Source organism: Hemiscyllium ocellatum, chromosome 43, assembly GCF_020745735.1.
Source record: "Hemiscyllium ocellatum isolate sHemOce1 chromosome 43, sHemOce1.pat.X.cur, whole genome shotgun sequence".
NCBI lineage: Eukaryota > Metazoa > Chordata > Chondrichthyes > Orectolobiformes > Hemiscylliidae > Hemiscyllium > Hemiscyllium ocellatum.
This window is the reverse complement of record NC_083443.1, coordinates 34,979,065-34,996,565: the sequence shown is the minus strand read 5'-3', so window position 1 is coordinate 34,996,565 and position 17,501 is coordinate 34,979,065. Positions and strand designations below refer to the sequence as shown.

Below are 17,501 nucleotides of genomic sequence, written 5' to 3'. Positions count from 1 at the left end.
TTCTCAGTAACAGTTGCAATATTCTCAGTAACAGTTACAATGTTCTCAGTAACAGTAACAATATTCTCAGTAACAGTTACAATATTCCCAGTAAAAATAATAATCCTCTCAATAACAGTAACAATATTCTCAGTAACAGTTACAATCCTCTCAGTAACAATAACAATATTCTCAGTAACAGTAACAACCCTCTCAGCAACAGTAACAATATTCTTAGCAACAGTAACAATATTCTCAGTAACAATAACAACCCTCTCAGTAACAGTAACAATATTCTCAGTAACAGAAATAACCTTCTCAATAACAGTAACAATATTCTCAGTAACAGTAACAATCCTCTCAGTATGAATAACAATATTCTCAGTAACAGAAATAATCTTCTCAATAACAGTAACAATATTCTCAGTAACAGTAACAATCCTCTCAGTAACAATAACAATATTCTCAGTAACTAATAATCCTCTCAGCAACAATAACAATCCTCTCAGTAACAGTAACAATATTCTCAGCAACAGTAACAATATTCTCAGTAACAGTAATAATCTTCTCAATAACAGTAACAATATTATCAGTAACAGTTACAATATTCTCAGTAACAGTAACAATTGTCTCAGTAACAATAACAATATTCTCAGTAACAGTTACTATATTCTCAGTGACAGTAACAATATTCTCAGTAACAGTAACAATCTTCTCAGTAACAATAACAATATTCTCAGTAACTAACAATCCTCTCAGCAACAATAACAATCCTCTCAGTAACACTTACAATATTCTCAGTAACAGTTACGATATTCTCAGTAACAGTAACAACCCCCTCAGTAACAGTTACAATATTCTCAGTAACAGTAATAATCCTCTCAATAACACTTATAATCTTCTCAGTAACAGTGACAATATTCTCAGTAACAGTAACAATGTTCTCAGCAACAGTAACAATATTCTTAGTAACAGTTACAATGTTCTCAGTAACAATAACAATATTCTCAGTATCAATAACAATCCTCTCAGTAACAGTTACGATATTCTCAGTAACAGTAACAATCCTCTCAGTAACAGTAACAATATTCTCAGTATCAGTAACAATCCTCTCAGTAACAGTTACAATATTCTCAGTAACAGTAACAATCCTCTCAGTAACAGTTACAATATTCTCAGTAACAGTAACAATATTCTCAGTAATAGTTACAACATTCTCAGTAACAGTAACAATCCTCTCAGTAACAGTAACAATATTCTCAGTAACAGTTACAACATTTTCAGTAATAGTAACAATCCTCTCAGTGACATTAACAATGTTCTCTCTGTGTTCCACAGACATCCAACCTCTATCTTTATGACAGTGTCTTGTTACTGGCTGGAGCCTTCCACAGGAAGCTGGAGGACAGGAAGTGGCACAGCATGGCGAGCCTGAACTGCATGCGGAAATCAACCAAACCCTGGAACGGAGGGAAATCCATGCTGGATACCATTCAAAATGTAAGAAACTTCAAATGCCTCAAAGTCAGGCCCAAAACCATGAGAGTGCATTATGTGAGGAACACAAGGAGGAGCAAAGAGACCACAGGGGAAGCCACTGGGTGTCCTGAGTGACCCTGGGGGCCCAGGAGGAGCCTGTGCCCACTTGTGGGTTGTTGCAGATTCGGAACAGAAAATTCAAAACCTCTCATAACACTGGGGGTGATGGGGAAAGGAAGCTGTAAACAGTAGTTACAGCTATCACAGACAGAAAGTTAAGCTGACATAGATTGATTCCATCCCTAGTAATGATATAGTTTGTTCTTGGCCAGTTTGAAGTGACTCTCACCTCATTACTTTATAGTCACTTTCCTCTGATTGACTTAGTCCCCTCTCAGGCTCTGATTGGCTGATCTGTGCCGAAAACCCCCATTCCTCTGAGCTGCCAATGAAATGATTGAGGAGCAGGGTGATCCTTCAACCAGTGTCCAGGTGCACTCTCTGACTCGAGTTACTGATGGGAGCAGCTTGCGTTTTGTGCCCAGGAGCCCAGGGTGAGCAGTCATTCTGGGCAATGCTCTGAGAGTTGTCGAGGGGGCAGATTTTAACCATCACCAGGTGCTGGATCCAGCTGGAGGGTGAGAGCCTGAGTGAGTCTGCTGTGGATGGCGGTCAGTATCCTTGAAGATCCAACAATTCATGTGCTGCCACTTTGCTGGGATTCTGTTTCCTTTCTTCATGGAGATTACTTTGTGGATGTTAACACAGTGACCACGTAGTGTGCCTGGGTGTAAAGCTGCATTGTTCTCAGTACGTGGGACTAGCTTGCGATTGGTTGCAGTTGCTAAGTCTGCGTTTGTACGATTTGAGGTCGCATAAAAATTCCCGGAAATTTCATAACCAGCTGATTTATATCCACACTGTTGCTATGGAGACAAAATTGTGCATCTGTTGGAATAGTCTGGTTGGTCAGGCTGTGACTGCAATGTGATGTCTCAGAGAGTCTGTGCCATGTGTGAGGGGGGTTCTGCATTTTGTGGCACTTACACTAGTCAAGTCTTAGAAAGACATTATAATTGTTCATTAAAGTGTGCAAAGCCTATACCATTTCTTTCTTGTATGGGTTGGGTTCAGTTCTCTCACCCTCTTCCTCAATTTTCTCCTCACTTCCTTCCTCAATTCCCTCCTCACCCATTTCCTCAATCCTCTCTTCCTCAATCCTCTCTTCCTCATTCCTCCCTTCCTCAGTCTTATCCCTACCCTTTGAATTGAATTGAATTTCTCAATTTCTCAATTGTCTCCTCACTCTCCTTCTCCATGGTCTGTTTACCATTTTTTTCTCATGTGTTTCTCAGATTCATCTTTCCAGTTCCAAACAGTCCTCGTTGAACCTCACGGTTACTTCACACCACCATCTCCCTCACTCCCTTCACATTGGCTACCTGCTCACTTCCTCATTTTGTGGAATGGGTCTTATGGGATTTGAAGTTTGCACCTCAATCCTCAGTTTATTGGGGACTTTGCCATCTTCCTCCATGGCCTTAAAACCATCAATTGCTTTACATTGAGGACTCTTTATTAGTCAGAAGAAACTGCTGCTCTCCCATGCTTTAATATTCTTGTGTTTATGAAATCAAGGTATTATGCATATAAGTTTGCTCGCTGAGCTGGAAGGTTTGTTTTCAGACGTTTCGTCACCATACTAGGTAACATCATCAAATCTTCTCATAACTCACTATCAAGGTATCATGTTTCCTTGTGTTAAAAGGAGGGCGCAGCAAGCAGGACATTGTTTGTCATTAAGAATTCAGAAAGACAGGCAAATACGAAGCTGACCCATTAACATTCACCTCTGCAGATTGACACTGATCCACCCATCAATGGATTAAGTCTTTATCCACATCCCTCTTTGCTGAGTTTTTGAAATAACTTACTTCCACCAACCTCTTATTTCATTTTAGTTTCTTCATTTAACCTGTTTCTATCCTATTACAGAATTTACCCTTCAATAGAATCGGAAATTCCAACCAATGCCCCTTTTGTTTCATAAATGGTGTTAATAGACTGGACTGTTTGACTAGTTTGATCACATTGCTAACTTCCACTTGATACTAATGAGCATTTAATATATCAAGCAATTAGTATTTTTCACTGATTCCCCGCTTAGGTTAATTCTTTGTCTTTATATAACGGCTTAGTACAGCTTGCTGGAGTTGAAAGGTAAGTAAATAAAATGGTATTATTGGTCTATGTGTAGGAGTACAGCATGTAAAGCAAAGATCAGATCTGCTCCTAATCATAGCCCATCTAGTTGGCATTTAGTGTGGGACAGAGGGCAATCAGACAGTAAGCTCAGAATTCCTGAGCATATTTCCAGGTGGAGACAGAGCAACCGATCAGTGTACCTCTGAGAACTGGCTTTGTATATGTGGGCTAATGGAAATGTGTGAGGAGGGACTTCTGCCCAATAAAGTCACGTCAGTTTATGTTGCTTGATGGTTGCTCTCTTTAACAAATACAACAGCGTTTGGAAACTGTATTAGACTATAAATGACAGATTTTATGTGTGATCACAGATGGTTCGGTAACAGTGCCATGCATCTTCAGGCACGTTGCTGTTGTTATTAGCAATGTGTCCTGATAATTATGTAATTAGTTTGCCAATCAGTTCCAAGTGCTGCTTCAACCCATGACTAACTCAGATTTCACCAACTGTTTGTGAGAATCAATTTGCAGGATCCAAGCATTTCCACTCATTTTACATTCTGTGTCGTGGAAAGGAACATAAGAAGTAAAAGTGTTTCCCAATCTACAAAGAGCAGTGACTCCAACAGCAGCTGATTCACTCTCTGAGCAAGAATCCAGTGTGATTTTGTATCTCTTATATGGAATCCATATATCCATACAAAACAACCAGCCATGTCCTGGGAGCGTTACTTGGCCAGTAACTGGCTCTGTGAAAGCAAAACTACCTTTGCAAAACTCCGGCAGTTTACTTGATTGCAAAAGAAAGGTATCCAGTTGAGTGCTCAGTGTTCCAAGAATTTCAGTCATTTCAGATAATCATAGCAATAATTAGATAATCCTTGTTTATACCAAGACTTCCCAATTAGCCACATTTCAAGCCATCTGAACAAATCTATTCAGTATCAGGTTCTCTGTAAGCATAGAAAACAACCCGTACCAATTTGAATTTAGAGAATTAAAATAAAAAGGAAGCTGGTGTTGTAAATAGAAGAACAAACTTACATTTCTGCAGAAATCCGAAGGAATTGCAAATCAGAGACAAAAGCAGAAATTGCTGGAAAAGGTCAGCAGGTCTGGCAGCATCTGTAGAGAGAATTCAGTATGAATGTTTCCAGTGGAGAACAGCTCTGAGGAAGGGTCACTGGATCTGAAACGTTAACTCTGATCTCTCTTTGTACAGACGCTGCCAGACCTGCTGAGCTTTTCCAGCAATTTCTGTTTTTGTTTCATTTCTGCAGCATGTCCTATAATGCTTTACAGCCTGTGGAACATTTGAAATGTAGAAATTAATGATACATTTGGGACAAAGCAATTAATCTGTACACAGCAACTTCCCAAAACAGTAAATGAATGATCTGATAATCCATTGTAGGAGTTAATCACAGATAAATGATGGCCAGCATTCATTAGGTTGTGAATCGTGGACATTGATAGGAAGGGAAGCTGTTTCATCCAAGATAAGTTTACATTTTGGGAGTAATTGGGAAGTGAATGGATCTATTTGAATTCTTTTTCAACAAGGCAGAAACAAATTTTACATGAAACCTTCAAAAAACTTTACAAAGAAGACTGTCTGATGAATCTACTCTGTGCTGGTTCTGCAATAGACCAAACTAACACCTATCCTCTTGCCTTGCCCTCATCTCTGTAAACCTAAATAGTGAATGTGACTAGAGTCATAGAGCTGTACAGCAGACCCTTCGGTCCAACTCATCCATGCTGACTAGGTAACTAAATCAATCTAGTCCTATTTGCCAGCATTTGACTTATGTTCCTGCTAACCTTTTCCTATTCATATACCCATTCAGGTGCCAGTTAAATGCTGTAATTGTACCAGCCTCCACCACTTCCTCTGTCAACTCATCCCATGCCAGCATCACCCTCTGTGTGAAAACATTGCCCCTTAGGTCTCTTTTAAACCTTTCCCCCCTCACCCTAAACCTACACCTTCTAATTGGTCTCCCTTACCCTCAGAAAAAGATCTAAATCAGATAGTTTATATATTAAAGTGATTTGGAGTGATTAAGATAATTGAAAATCCATATGATGGGATTAATTATTAAACAATTCAATAATTAGAGTTTCTCAAAGACAGTTAGTTTTGTTTGTAACAGTTTTAAGTTTAATGATGTGATCTCGATGCAACTGTATATATCAAGTACACATTACATGTCTGATAGAAGATTCCTGATGAAGGGCTTATGCCCGAAACGTCGAATTTCCTATTCCTTGGATGCTGCCTGACCTGCTGTGCTTTAACCAGCAACACATTTTCAACTGTGATCTCCAGCATCTGCAGACCTCATTTTTTACCTGATAGAAGATTTTGTTGAAGTCATAGTTCTCTTCAGAGTGTTATGCAGAAATATTAGTGGGTTAATTATTGTTGAGGATCGATTCTGAAAGAGCAGGAGCTGTGTGATGCTGTACACGTATGCTGATTAACTGTTCTCTGTTTTACTACCCTAGGGTCAAATTATAGGGCTGACTGGACCCATGGGATTTGCAGATGGTACATCAAACTCCAACATTAATTTTGAGATCCTTGGCACCAGTTATAGTGAAACCTTTGGAAAAGATATTCGAAGGGTAAATATTTATCTCTTTCTCTGTTCTGCTATTGCACACACTGACCAGTAAAATGTACAACTCGATAAAAATGTAAAATGGCTGTGTACACGATTCTACATTGTCAGCATGTTTAACCTTTGTTATTTCTGTCCTTGGAGAGCAATGTCACTTTGTGCTTTTCTTTTATTGAGACAATGTCAATTTGAAAATTTGTTGTCTCAATACTTTGTCATGGATTTATGCTTTTTTACATGAATTTCCATTCACTTCAAACCAGGCTTTGACTTCCTGCCCTTTACAATCTGTGGATCAAGGGATTGATAATTAACCAAAGGGATGTTCCTGAGGGTGGGACTTCTACCAAGAACTATATACACTTGTATTTATATAGTATCACTCTCCCTTAGAAAGACCTGAAATGCATCAGAACCGCATTTCCGAGGGTAGTCACTGCTACAATAGAGCCATCGATTGGACAACAGCAAGCTCCCATTGATAACAATGAGATAACAGTTCACTCTTGCTGATTTTATTGAGTTGCAACATTGGCCAATGCACCAGATTGAAGAAGAGTTTCGGCTTGATTTTCCTACCTGCAGTTCTGTCACACCCAGACATGGTGGTGGACAGTTAAACAAAGGAAGGGACTCCACAAATAATCCCATAATCAATGAAGAGGCAGCTGACCACATCACTACAGAAGATACTGCAGAAGAACTTGTAACCGTCATCAGCCAGACGCTCTGAGCTGATGATTCCTTTTGACTTCCTCCTGAAGTCTCCAGCACCACAATCCGCAGCCTTCTTGTTTCACTTCATGTGATATCAAAGAACAGTTGAATATTCGCCAACAGGATTAAAGGAGTAGGCAAGGTTGGGGCTTTTTGTATTTCTGATGGAGTCTGCAAAAAATGCAGTTTTGGAGGTTGGTGAATGGATAGAAGGCATTTATTGTAATAATTGAGATTAATAAGTAATGTCTCAAGGCTCGAGACCCCAGGGCTGGGATTGAAAATTCAACAGAGGGAGATACCTCTGGCTTCAGATGTTGTGAGTTCCATCATTGACAGTTCTTTGTTAACCAGATGTTACCATCTATGCCAGATGGTTTCTTTCGTGAGTCAGAGTCATTATGGCACCGATGTGGAGGCCATTTGGCCCAGAGAATGTTGAGTCATCCCGTTCCCCCATTCCTTGAAGCTGCTGATCAGTAAGTGAAACATCAAGAGCAGATGAGGAGCAATCATTCCCAGTGAGCTGAGAAAACCTGTTCTCCATCAGTGCACTAACTGGCACCAACTCTCTGTCTGTCACACCCAATCAGATACTTATCCCATTCCCCAGAAAGATTTTTCTCACATCAGTTGTCAATTGTTCTGTTGCCAGGTTGGCAATGTGATAGTTTCACTGGAACAAGTTGATCTTTTCTGTACTATCCATTATCTCCAGGAGGTCCTCCTTCAATTGGTTTCTGTCATGCCTGAACAGCCATCATGCCCAGTCTTCTTTCTCAATATGATCCTTCATTGCTGCTGACCTTTACTTGGACATCTCAATGTTTTAAACCATCCACTGGTACCCAGGGTCTGATTGCAACATCACTCTCCATTGATTTAACAATATCATACAACACCTTCTCTGTCTGGATTGCTACTCCACAACTTCCTGTCACATTTAATGAAGACCTTTCCACTTAATTCTTACCCATTTCAACATCATTCATTGAGTAGGTGCATCGTATATTTTACAGTGAACCTTTACCTCAGATATTACAACGGTCATTTATCTGAGCTCTAACCCTCAGTAACCTCTGCTCTGGAGGTGGGCTAACAATGAAGCCTAATAAGATTGCATTCATCGTCTCAATGGCACAGGTCTGTTTTATGAGGGTCTCCTTTCATACCGGCTGCTGGAAGGTGTCTATAACCAATCAGAAACAGTTCGAGCATTGATTCCTTGAGCACTCGTTCAGAGTTTCTCCCTTCACTCACACATCCCTCCTTTCCCCCAATACCTCAACACCTCACATATTGATCTTTCGCAATGGCTTCATGTCCCATCCCGCAAAACCACGGTCTGCTCGAGATGCCACTTGCTCAGCTAGTTCCTCTGGATTTCCCTTTCGATACTAGATTAATCATCATCACAGCCCCAGAAATAATAATAATAAAAACAGAAATTGCTGGAAAAGTTCAGCAGGACTGGCAGTACATGTGAAGAAAAATCAGTTAACACTTCAGCTCCTATGACCCTTCCTCAGAACTGATGATAGTTAGGAAATTTTTTTTATGCAAAAGATAGAGCTGGGGGGCGGATGTAAGGAGTAAATAACAGGTGGAGATAGAGCCCAAAGAGAGAGAAGAGCAGTTGGACAGACAAAGGAGTGGATAATGATCTGGCTGGGAAGCTGTTAATGGGAACAATTAGTAGCTAACAATGGGTAGTGTGTAATAACAGACCATGTAAAGTCATGATCTGGTGTGTGAGGGTTGGGACAAGGTGCCTCAAACCCTAAAATTGTTTAACTCAATATTAATCCAAAAGGCTGCAAGGTCCCCAAGCAAAAGGTGATGTGTTGTTCTTCCAACTTGTGGAGCACTGCAGTAAGCCTGAGACAGAGATATTGGCCAGGGGAGCAGGGTGGGGTGCTAAAGTGACAGGCAATAATAACTTGGCTCACTTTGATTACTCTTTTCTGGTTACAATACCAGCTTTCTTCCAATCTGCAGGACCTCCTGGTAAATCTGATATTGAGAGTATTCCATACTTTAATGCTGAAGCAAATACCATCCGTCACAAGGAATTTGTAGCTTTAAGCCCTTTTAGTCTGTTTAGATCCTTCACTTTATTGATGTGAAAGTAGACTGGGTCACCTCTTATTATTGTTGGTGTTTGTTTGTTTACTCTATGTTTGTGGCTACACTGGTCACTTCACAAAGAATCTGAAGACTGTACAGAGAAAATGTTCAAGATGCAACTCTGGCCTGTACCTGAACCTGAACCTATACCTGTACCTGCATCTCTGCCTGTACCAATCCGTGTGCTCAGACCTGTGCCTATAACTGTGAATGCACATTGTCACAGCAACCTGTACCTCCCACTGTGCAGTTATTATTTTCCATCGTTGCTCTACATACAGAGCAGAATGTAAGGAAAGGGAAAAGATTTCCAGAGTGAAAGGTTCAGTGAGAAATGACTGATGGACCGAATGAAACAATTCTGGAAAGATATTGAAAGTCAGATTGTTCGGTTTCTCAGGGGAGGACTGTAGTGCAGAGTAAATTGCTGGAGAAGTCACAAAGAGGTTAAAAAACCCCACCTGGTGATTCAACTTATGGGCCGTGTTTGGTGTATTTGTGTAAAATATGGCAAGGCACTTAACTGGTACTATTAACATTTTGTTTTAATACTTTTTTCCAATTGGTAAATGATGTTTGTTACGGAAAGTACACAGTCTAACAATGTCAACAGGGGAGCGCTTTAGATGAATGAAGCAAACTGAATGTTGGGAGAATATCAATAGCCAGTTGGATTGACATGCATCAATCAGCTTTCTGGTTGTAGGAACATCATCAACACTTTGAGACATTTGCCAAAGGTGAATCTCATGAACCTAATTATGACCTTAACCTTCTCTTCACTCTAGGCATATATTCGGGAGTTAAGCCTGCTCTTGCTTCCTTCAGATGTTCAATGGATTGAGACTAAAGTTAGAAAGCCGAGAACGAGTTCCCCAATACTTGATAAAAACGTTCAGGTTATATAAACTGCTCTCACTAGTGAAGTCCAGTTGAATCAACGATCATCCTTCAAAAAAAAAATCAAGAATTGTGCAAGTAAAATTGTTACATGAAGGTTAAGTATGGGCAACAATTAGGAACTGAATGCTATCATTCATTTAAAGAGATGCCACATTAAACACATCATTAAACACATTTAAGAGGCAATTATTTAAAATCGCCTTGTGATGATGAGTTGTAAAAATGTTTAACTTTTAAATTGGTAAATCTGGGAGACATTAATTAATTGCAAATTATTTATTATAAAATATTCCCCAAAATCTGCAGTGAGAATGTAAAATTGCTGATTTCTGTTAAAATATTTTAAAACTAATCATTCCACAACAAGGGAAGAGGGCACTTAGTAAAGTGTACATTTCAGCCACATTGTGTTAGCTCAACATTATTTCAATTGCATAGCTCATCAGCGAGGCTTTCACCATCTGGTGGATGGGCGGTAACTGCGAGACTGAAGATAAGAAATCTTTATATTACAAGCCTCTATTTCACAAAAAGGCTCCAGACCTGTCCACGTCCAACATCCTGCTGTGAAAACTCTGCACATATTTTGACAGATTCCACTACAGTGGCTGAAAAATATTCCCAACAGCAACATTTCATATGAAACAAACCACAACATTTTTTAAAAAAGTCCATTAATCTTTTTTCCAATACTAAGGGATCCTTTTAGAATCATAGAGATGCACAGTTTGGAAACAGATCCTTTGGTTCAACTTATCCATTCCAACCAGATATCACAGATTAGTCTGGTCTCATTTGCCTTCACTTGCCCCATATCCCTATAAGCTCTTCCTTTTCATATACCCATCCAGATGCCTTTTAAATGTTGCAACTATACCAGCCTCCACCACTTCCTCTGGCAGCTCATTCCATACACGTACCATCCTCTGCATGAAAAAGTTGGCCCTTAGGTCTCTTTTATATCTTATCGATCTCACCCTAAAACTATGCCCTCTACTTCTGGACTCCCCAACCAAGGGAAAATACTTTGTCTATTTAGCCTATCCATGTCCCTCATGATTTTATAAACCTCTATGAGGTCACCCCTGAACCTCTTTTGGAATATTGGGTACAATTCTAGTCTCCTTCTATTGGAAATATGTTGTGAAACTTGAAAGGGTTCAGAAAAGATTTACTAGAATGTTGCCAGGGTTGGAGGATCTGAGCTAGAGGGAGAGGCTGAACAGGCTGGGGCTGTTTTCCCTGGAGCGTCGGAGGCTGTGGGAGAGAGAGAGTGAGAGAAAGAGAGAAGGGGAACTTTGTGGTAACTATAAGGATGGTCTCAACGGGGATCGTGGGCTCATGTCACACTACAAGTGACCCCACTCACTCTCACACTTACACAGACCCTGCCTCATACACACGTTTTCTCTCTCTCTCTCTCTCTCTCTCTCTCTCTCTCTCTCTATCTATCTATCTCTCTCTCTCTATCTCTCTCTTGCTTCACACATACACACACACAATTATAAATCTATGGGGTGAATTTGTCTTTGCACACAGTACCCACAATCACACTCAGACACAGATTCTCTCTCATACACACACTCTCTCTCACACATTAACACGCACACGTACACACACGTATACACACACACACACACACACACTCACTTACTTACCATTTTGTTCTCCATGTATTTATAAAACCTCTTTGGATTCTCCTTAACCCTATTTGCCAAAGCTATCGCATGTCCCCTTTTTGCCCTCCTGATTTCCCTCTTAAGTATACTCTTACAGCCTCTATACTCTTCTAAGGATTCACTCGATATCTGCTGTCAATATCTGACTTAACCAAAGCCTCAATTTCTCTTGTCATCCAGCATTTCCTAAACATGCTAGCCTTGCCCTTCACTCTAACAGGAACTTACTGTCTCTGGACTCGGATTTACCTCTGCATCTTCACCAGAGACTAGTCAGCTTTTCCTTGCATAATTCCTTATCTTTGTGACAAGTTTAATTGAAATCTATCCATTAGCTTTTTAAATGATCTGCAGGTCAGGTGGATTGGCCATGCTAAATTGCCTATATTGTCCAGAGATGTGCAAGCTAGTTGGGTTAGCCATGGGAAATGTGGGGTTACAGGGATAAGGTGGGGGGAACGTGCATCTATGTTGGATGCTCTTTAGAGGGTTGATGTGGAATCAATGGGCCGAATGGCCTGCTTCCACACTGTGGGGATCCTATAAAAGTATAGATTTACAAACAGTCTGACAAACAGGGACAAAAGGTTTAAACCTATACAAGTTCAGTGGCCAAAGAAACAAAATCCCTCAACTAAAGAGCTTATAGGGTTTGGGTCAAATCACATATTGAATTATCAAATAGATGGTTTAAGGCTCAGTGGAGTTTATGAGAAAACAATATGCCAGTAAAATAAAGTGAACGATTGCAGATGTTGGATCTGAGCAACTGCCGTGGAATTCAATAATAATGAATATGTTGGGCATGGTGAGGATGGAGAGGACACAGATCACTGACTGACATCGCTAATTTTTTATCTGCTCTGGTTCCTTGAATCTATATCATATCCAGAGCATTGGATCCCAGAGTTAGACTTATCATTTGAGTCTCAAACCTGTGCTTAGTGATATGAAATAGGGCTGAATGCTTAATCGTGACATTTTGTTGTCTGCCCAGCATTAATCAGCTAATACCTGTGAAGTACATTTGGGAAGAAAGGTCTTTGAAACAAATTAAATATTTCTTCAATCCACTGGGATTGCTGGCCAGACTTTATATGCTAGATTTAACTTCAGTCTATATTCTCTTTCTCTCAGCATTGCTTCCATAACAGATCGTCCCTTTATCCAATTTCCTGGCCCTACAGCTCATCCTTGAACCGGAGGAAGAGTCACTGTCCTTGAAACATTAACCCTGCTTTCTCTAAACAGGTGCTGGCAGACCTGCTGAGTTTCTTCACCAGTTTCTGTTTCTCGCCCACACTGTGTACTGTTGACAGGCTCATGCTTTTAGACAGTTCTGACACTGGAAGAGTTAATATTGGATACCACAGTTTGCTCCACCCACTGATGATATCACATAGTATTAGTGGTGTGTGATATGAATTGGATTTTAAATTAGTGGCATATAGGGTTGGTCTGTTTGTGAAGAGGAGTTTAATAATGGGTTAGTTCAGGCTTCTCAGATCCATGTTTTTCAAGCAGAGTGTATCAAATGAGAGAACTAGCTATTAGTATACAAAGCTAACTTGAAGGTGGAGGGTTCAGACTGGAGGCCTGTGATCAGTGCAATGCCACAAGGGTCGATGCTGGGTTCTCTAATTTTCATCATTTATATAAATGATTTGGATGCGAGCATAAGAGGTACAGTTAGTAAGTTTGCAGATGACACCAAAATTGGAGGTGTAGTGGACAGCGAAGAAGGTTACCTCAGAGTACAATGGGATCTTGACCAGGTGGGCCAATGGGCTGAGGAGTGGCAGATGGAGTTTAATTCAGATAAATGTGAAAAGCAAATCTTAGCAGGACTTATACCCTTAATGGTCAGACCTAGGTCGTGTTGTTAAACAAAGAGACCTTGGAGTGCAGGTTCATATTTCCTTGAAAGTAGAGTCGCAGGTAGATAGAATAGGGAACAAGGCGTTTGGTATGCTTTCCTTTATTGGTCAGAGTATTGAGTACAGAAGTTGGGAGGTCATGTTGTGGCTGTACAGGACATTGATTAGGAAGGATGTTGTGAAACTTGAAAGGGTTCAGAAAAGATTTACATGGATATTGCCAGGTTTGGAGGATTTGATCTATAGGGAGAGGCTGAACAGGCTGGGGCTGTTTTCGCTGGAGCCTGGCGTCGGAGGTTTATAAAATCATGATGGTCATGGATAAGATAAATAGACAAAGTCTTTTCCCTGGGGTTGGGGAGTCCAGAACTAGAGGGCATAGGTTTAGAATGAGAGGGGAAAGATATAAAAGAGACCTAAGGGGCAACATTTTCACTCAGAGGGTGGTACGTGTATGGAATGAGCTGCCAGAGGAAGTAGTGGAGGCTGGTACAATTACAACATTTAAGAGACATTTGGTTTGTGTATATGAATAGGAAGGGTTTAGAGGGATATAGGCCGGGTGTTGGCAGGTGGGATATCTGGTCAGCATGAACGGGTTGGACTGAAGGGTCTGTTTCCATGCTGTACATCTCTATGACTCTATGACTGTATGAGTTTAAATCACTGAAGGGCCCCTGGGGTGTTATTGGAGGTCGGTTTATATTCGGGGTGTTCGGTGAAGAGAGAGAAATCAAATTAAGCCATTAGCTTAATGGAAGCTCGGATGATCAAGTTTCTTCTAAACTCAGTTTGGGGAAATGTTGACTGAATTCAAATGCAAAACGTGTCTCTTCTAGAAAAGCAGTTTGTTCATAACATTGAAATTACCTCGGTATAAGAATTTCAGTTTGTGGAAACTTCTAGATTTGGAATGTTTAGTTTGAAATCTACATTGGTTAATCCAATCTGACAAAGTATAAGCTCTCAGTTGTGTGAGTAAAAGATAATGGTTTCAGACCAGAATTGAAAGAAGCCATTAGGTCAACCTACAGATGTGATAAGGAATGCAAATTTCCCCGAGTTTTAACTAATTGTTTTGCCAGGTGTCTGAAATCTTTTAAGTTGTGTTATATATAGATAGCTTCATTATTTTAATTTATTTTTAGTTATTTTGTGTAATAAGCTTCTGTTTTATGGTGAAAAGCAAATCTGCAACCTAGCATGTTTATGTTTCAGTAAAGATGTCATATTAAATTAAGAGATAATCTAACCACTGCCCCTTGATATTCAATAATGTTACCATCACTGAATTCTCCCACTATCAACATCCTGGGCATTACCAATGACCAGAAACGCAACTAGACTAATTATGTAGCTCCAAGAGCAGTTAAGGTGTCAAGAATTCTGCCACAAGTAATTCACCTCAAGAATGTGATGGACAGCACACACCAACCCATGCGCCCCCCTCCCCCACCCCTCCCCAAGTCATGGCTATGGTCTAAACAAGGATATTGCGTCCACAGGCAGAAGTGTTTGTTTCCAGAACTCATGGAAAAGGATTGTATATTAAGTTATGAAAATTTAACCACAAAGAAACAGGAGAACCCCTGGTTTTGTAGAATTGAAAGTGTACAGCATTGCTATGCCACACAATTTGTAAGATTTTCAGACAGGAAAAATATGCATTGGTGATAATGACATTGATATTTCCAGTATTAAAAGTTAAAGACATTAGCCCAATATTGACATATATTGAAAACCCTTAAATGAAGATTAATACATAGTCAGTTAAAAAACATGGCAGGAGGGAAAAAAAAGTAGGTTTAATATCAGAGATTGACCAAATAGCAGACAGGATTGTACAACTTGGAGAAAATAATTCTTCAGATTCAGAAATGCTTCCAACTTAAATTCTGAATCAGAAACAAAAGAAGTAAATATATTATTGTATTTAATTGACACAGTTATAAATCACCAAAACTTAAAAAGGAAGAAGTTCTACATGTTTGGATGAGTGGGAAAAGGGATAGAATTATAAAAATAATCTTCAAATCATTAACTGTAACATTAGAAAGCTTGCTCAATCCAGTGTAAATACGATATAGTTTTTGTTCACTCTGAATTCATTCCATTGGCTAGAGTTCTCTTTGTAATACTGAGATCTTGCAAAAATCACTGAAAATGATAATTCAGGTACAGCAAGTAATAAGGAAGGCCAATGGAACTGTGATATTTATTACCAAAGGAATAGAGTATACAAGTAGGGGAGTTTTACATCAACTGTACAAGGCATTAGTGAGACTGCACCTGAAGTATTGCATATGGTTTTAGTTCCCTTACATGAGGAGGGATATAGTTATATTGGAGGCAATCCAGGGAAGGTTCACTCAATTGATGCCAGACTTAGGGGTTGGTCTTATGAAGAGAGATTGAGCAGTTTAGTCCAATACTCTCTGGACTTTAGAAGAATGAGTGATTTAATTGACATCAAAATGATGCTAAAGCGGATTGACAAAGCAGACAGAGAGAGGATGCTTCTTCATGTGGGGGGAACTAGTTTTAGAATGGGGGTAGCAGATTTAAAACAGAGATGAGGAGAAATGATTTTTTTCAAATCTGTGGAACTCACTCCCCTGGAGTAGGGTGGATGCTGGGACATTGAGTAAATTTAAAGAGGAGATGGACAGATTTGTAATTAGTTACAGATTGAAGGGTTGTGGAGAGCGGGCAAGAAATGGACTTGAGACCAAGTTGAGATTAGCTATTTAAATGGTGCAGCAGGCTTGATGGACTGAATGGCCTCCTCCTGCTCTTAGATCTTGTGTTGTGAAGCATTCCTCCATTCAAATACTAAAAGTAAAGAAAACTGCTACAAATGCTAGAAATTTGAGACAAAAGCAGAAATTACTGGAAACATTCAGATCGTCTGGCAGAGTTCTGATGTAATGTCTATGACCTGAAGCAGTGACTCCTTACCGAGGGTTTCTGGTGTTTGGTGTTTCTGGTTCATGAGAATGTTGTTGTAGTGCTCCTCACTCCCACAGTATGGCACCGTTTTGATCAATGTCCAAACAGACAGCGTGTGGTTCTGCCTGAACAACTAATAAGGATCCCATCTGTGCTTGATGCTGCTGTGTTAGAGTTTGTGTTGCTTTAACTCCACCAGCGTCCTGATCATACGTGTGGATCCTGTAACTTTGCCCTTGCTATTCTGCATTCAAACTCTCTGACCTGATAGAATACATGTAAGTTCCCAACATTGACCTATAATGAACTGCTTGACTTCAAGACTCTTAAACATAGCAATGGGTTTAAAATATGGATTACAGAAAATAAAATATTGTGTTAATTTTCTCTCCTTTTAGCCTAGGTATACAACTAGCTTAAGAATAAGATGCATGAACTGGGAAAGGTTAAATAGTAGATAAATGCTTTTTGTTTTGAAGTAGGGCCAGTGTAGTGCGTGGAATAATTCTGTGTTTACTCCCATGGGCCAAGTATGTAATAGGAGAATGAGCCAATTCTTGTCCAAGCTGAACAAATGAAATTGCTCTGAGGGCCAACATCTTATTAACTCAGGAACCTACATGACCCTTTGTGCTGGCTAGTCAGTCCCACACAGTAATTATCACAGTAACCAGCAGTGTAAAGCAGCATCACAGACTGCTGCCAGGTATTCGGTTAATGACTTGTCTTGCCTGATACTCAACTCAAATTGCAATGAGATTAAACCCATGTCTCTGCTGTTACAACAGATCATCAGAAGGTAAAAGTTGTTTTCCTTCGAATTTGGAGAGAAGCTCTGTTTCAATGTATACACGCCCTCTATTTATTTTGTTTCTTACTCATAGCTCTGCCAATAAGATCTAGTTTAGAGTCATTGACATAGAGATAAAAGCTACATTTATTCATATAAGATTTAGAGA

At 39.8% G+C, this 17,501-nt stretch overlaps 1 protein-coding gene across 1 annotated transcript in view; it reads left to right on the top strand.

Annotated features, from left to right (window-relative positions):
- Positions 1-17,501, top strand: part of LOC132834997 (glutamate receptor ionotropic, delta-1-like) — an 831,861-nt gene that overhangs the window by 699,672 nt on the left and 114,688 nt on the right. Inside the window, exons 7-8 of the mRNA XM_060854217.1 lie at positions 1,318-1,479; positions 6,175-6,294. Of these exons, the coding sequence (XP_060710200.1) occupies positions 1,318-1,479; positions 6,175-6,294 (282 nt within the window). The remainder of the gene's footprint in view (positions 1-1,317; positions 1,480-6,174; positions 6,295-17,501) is intronic.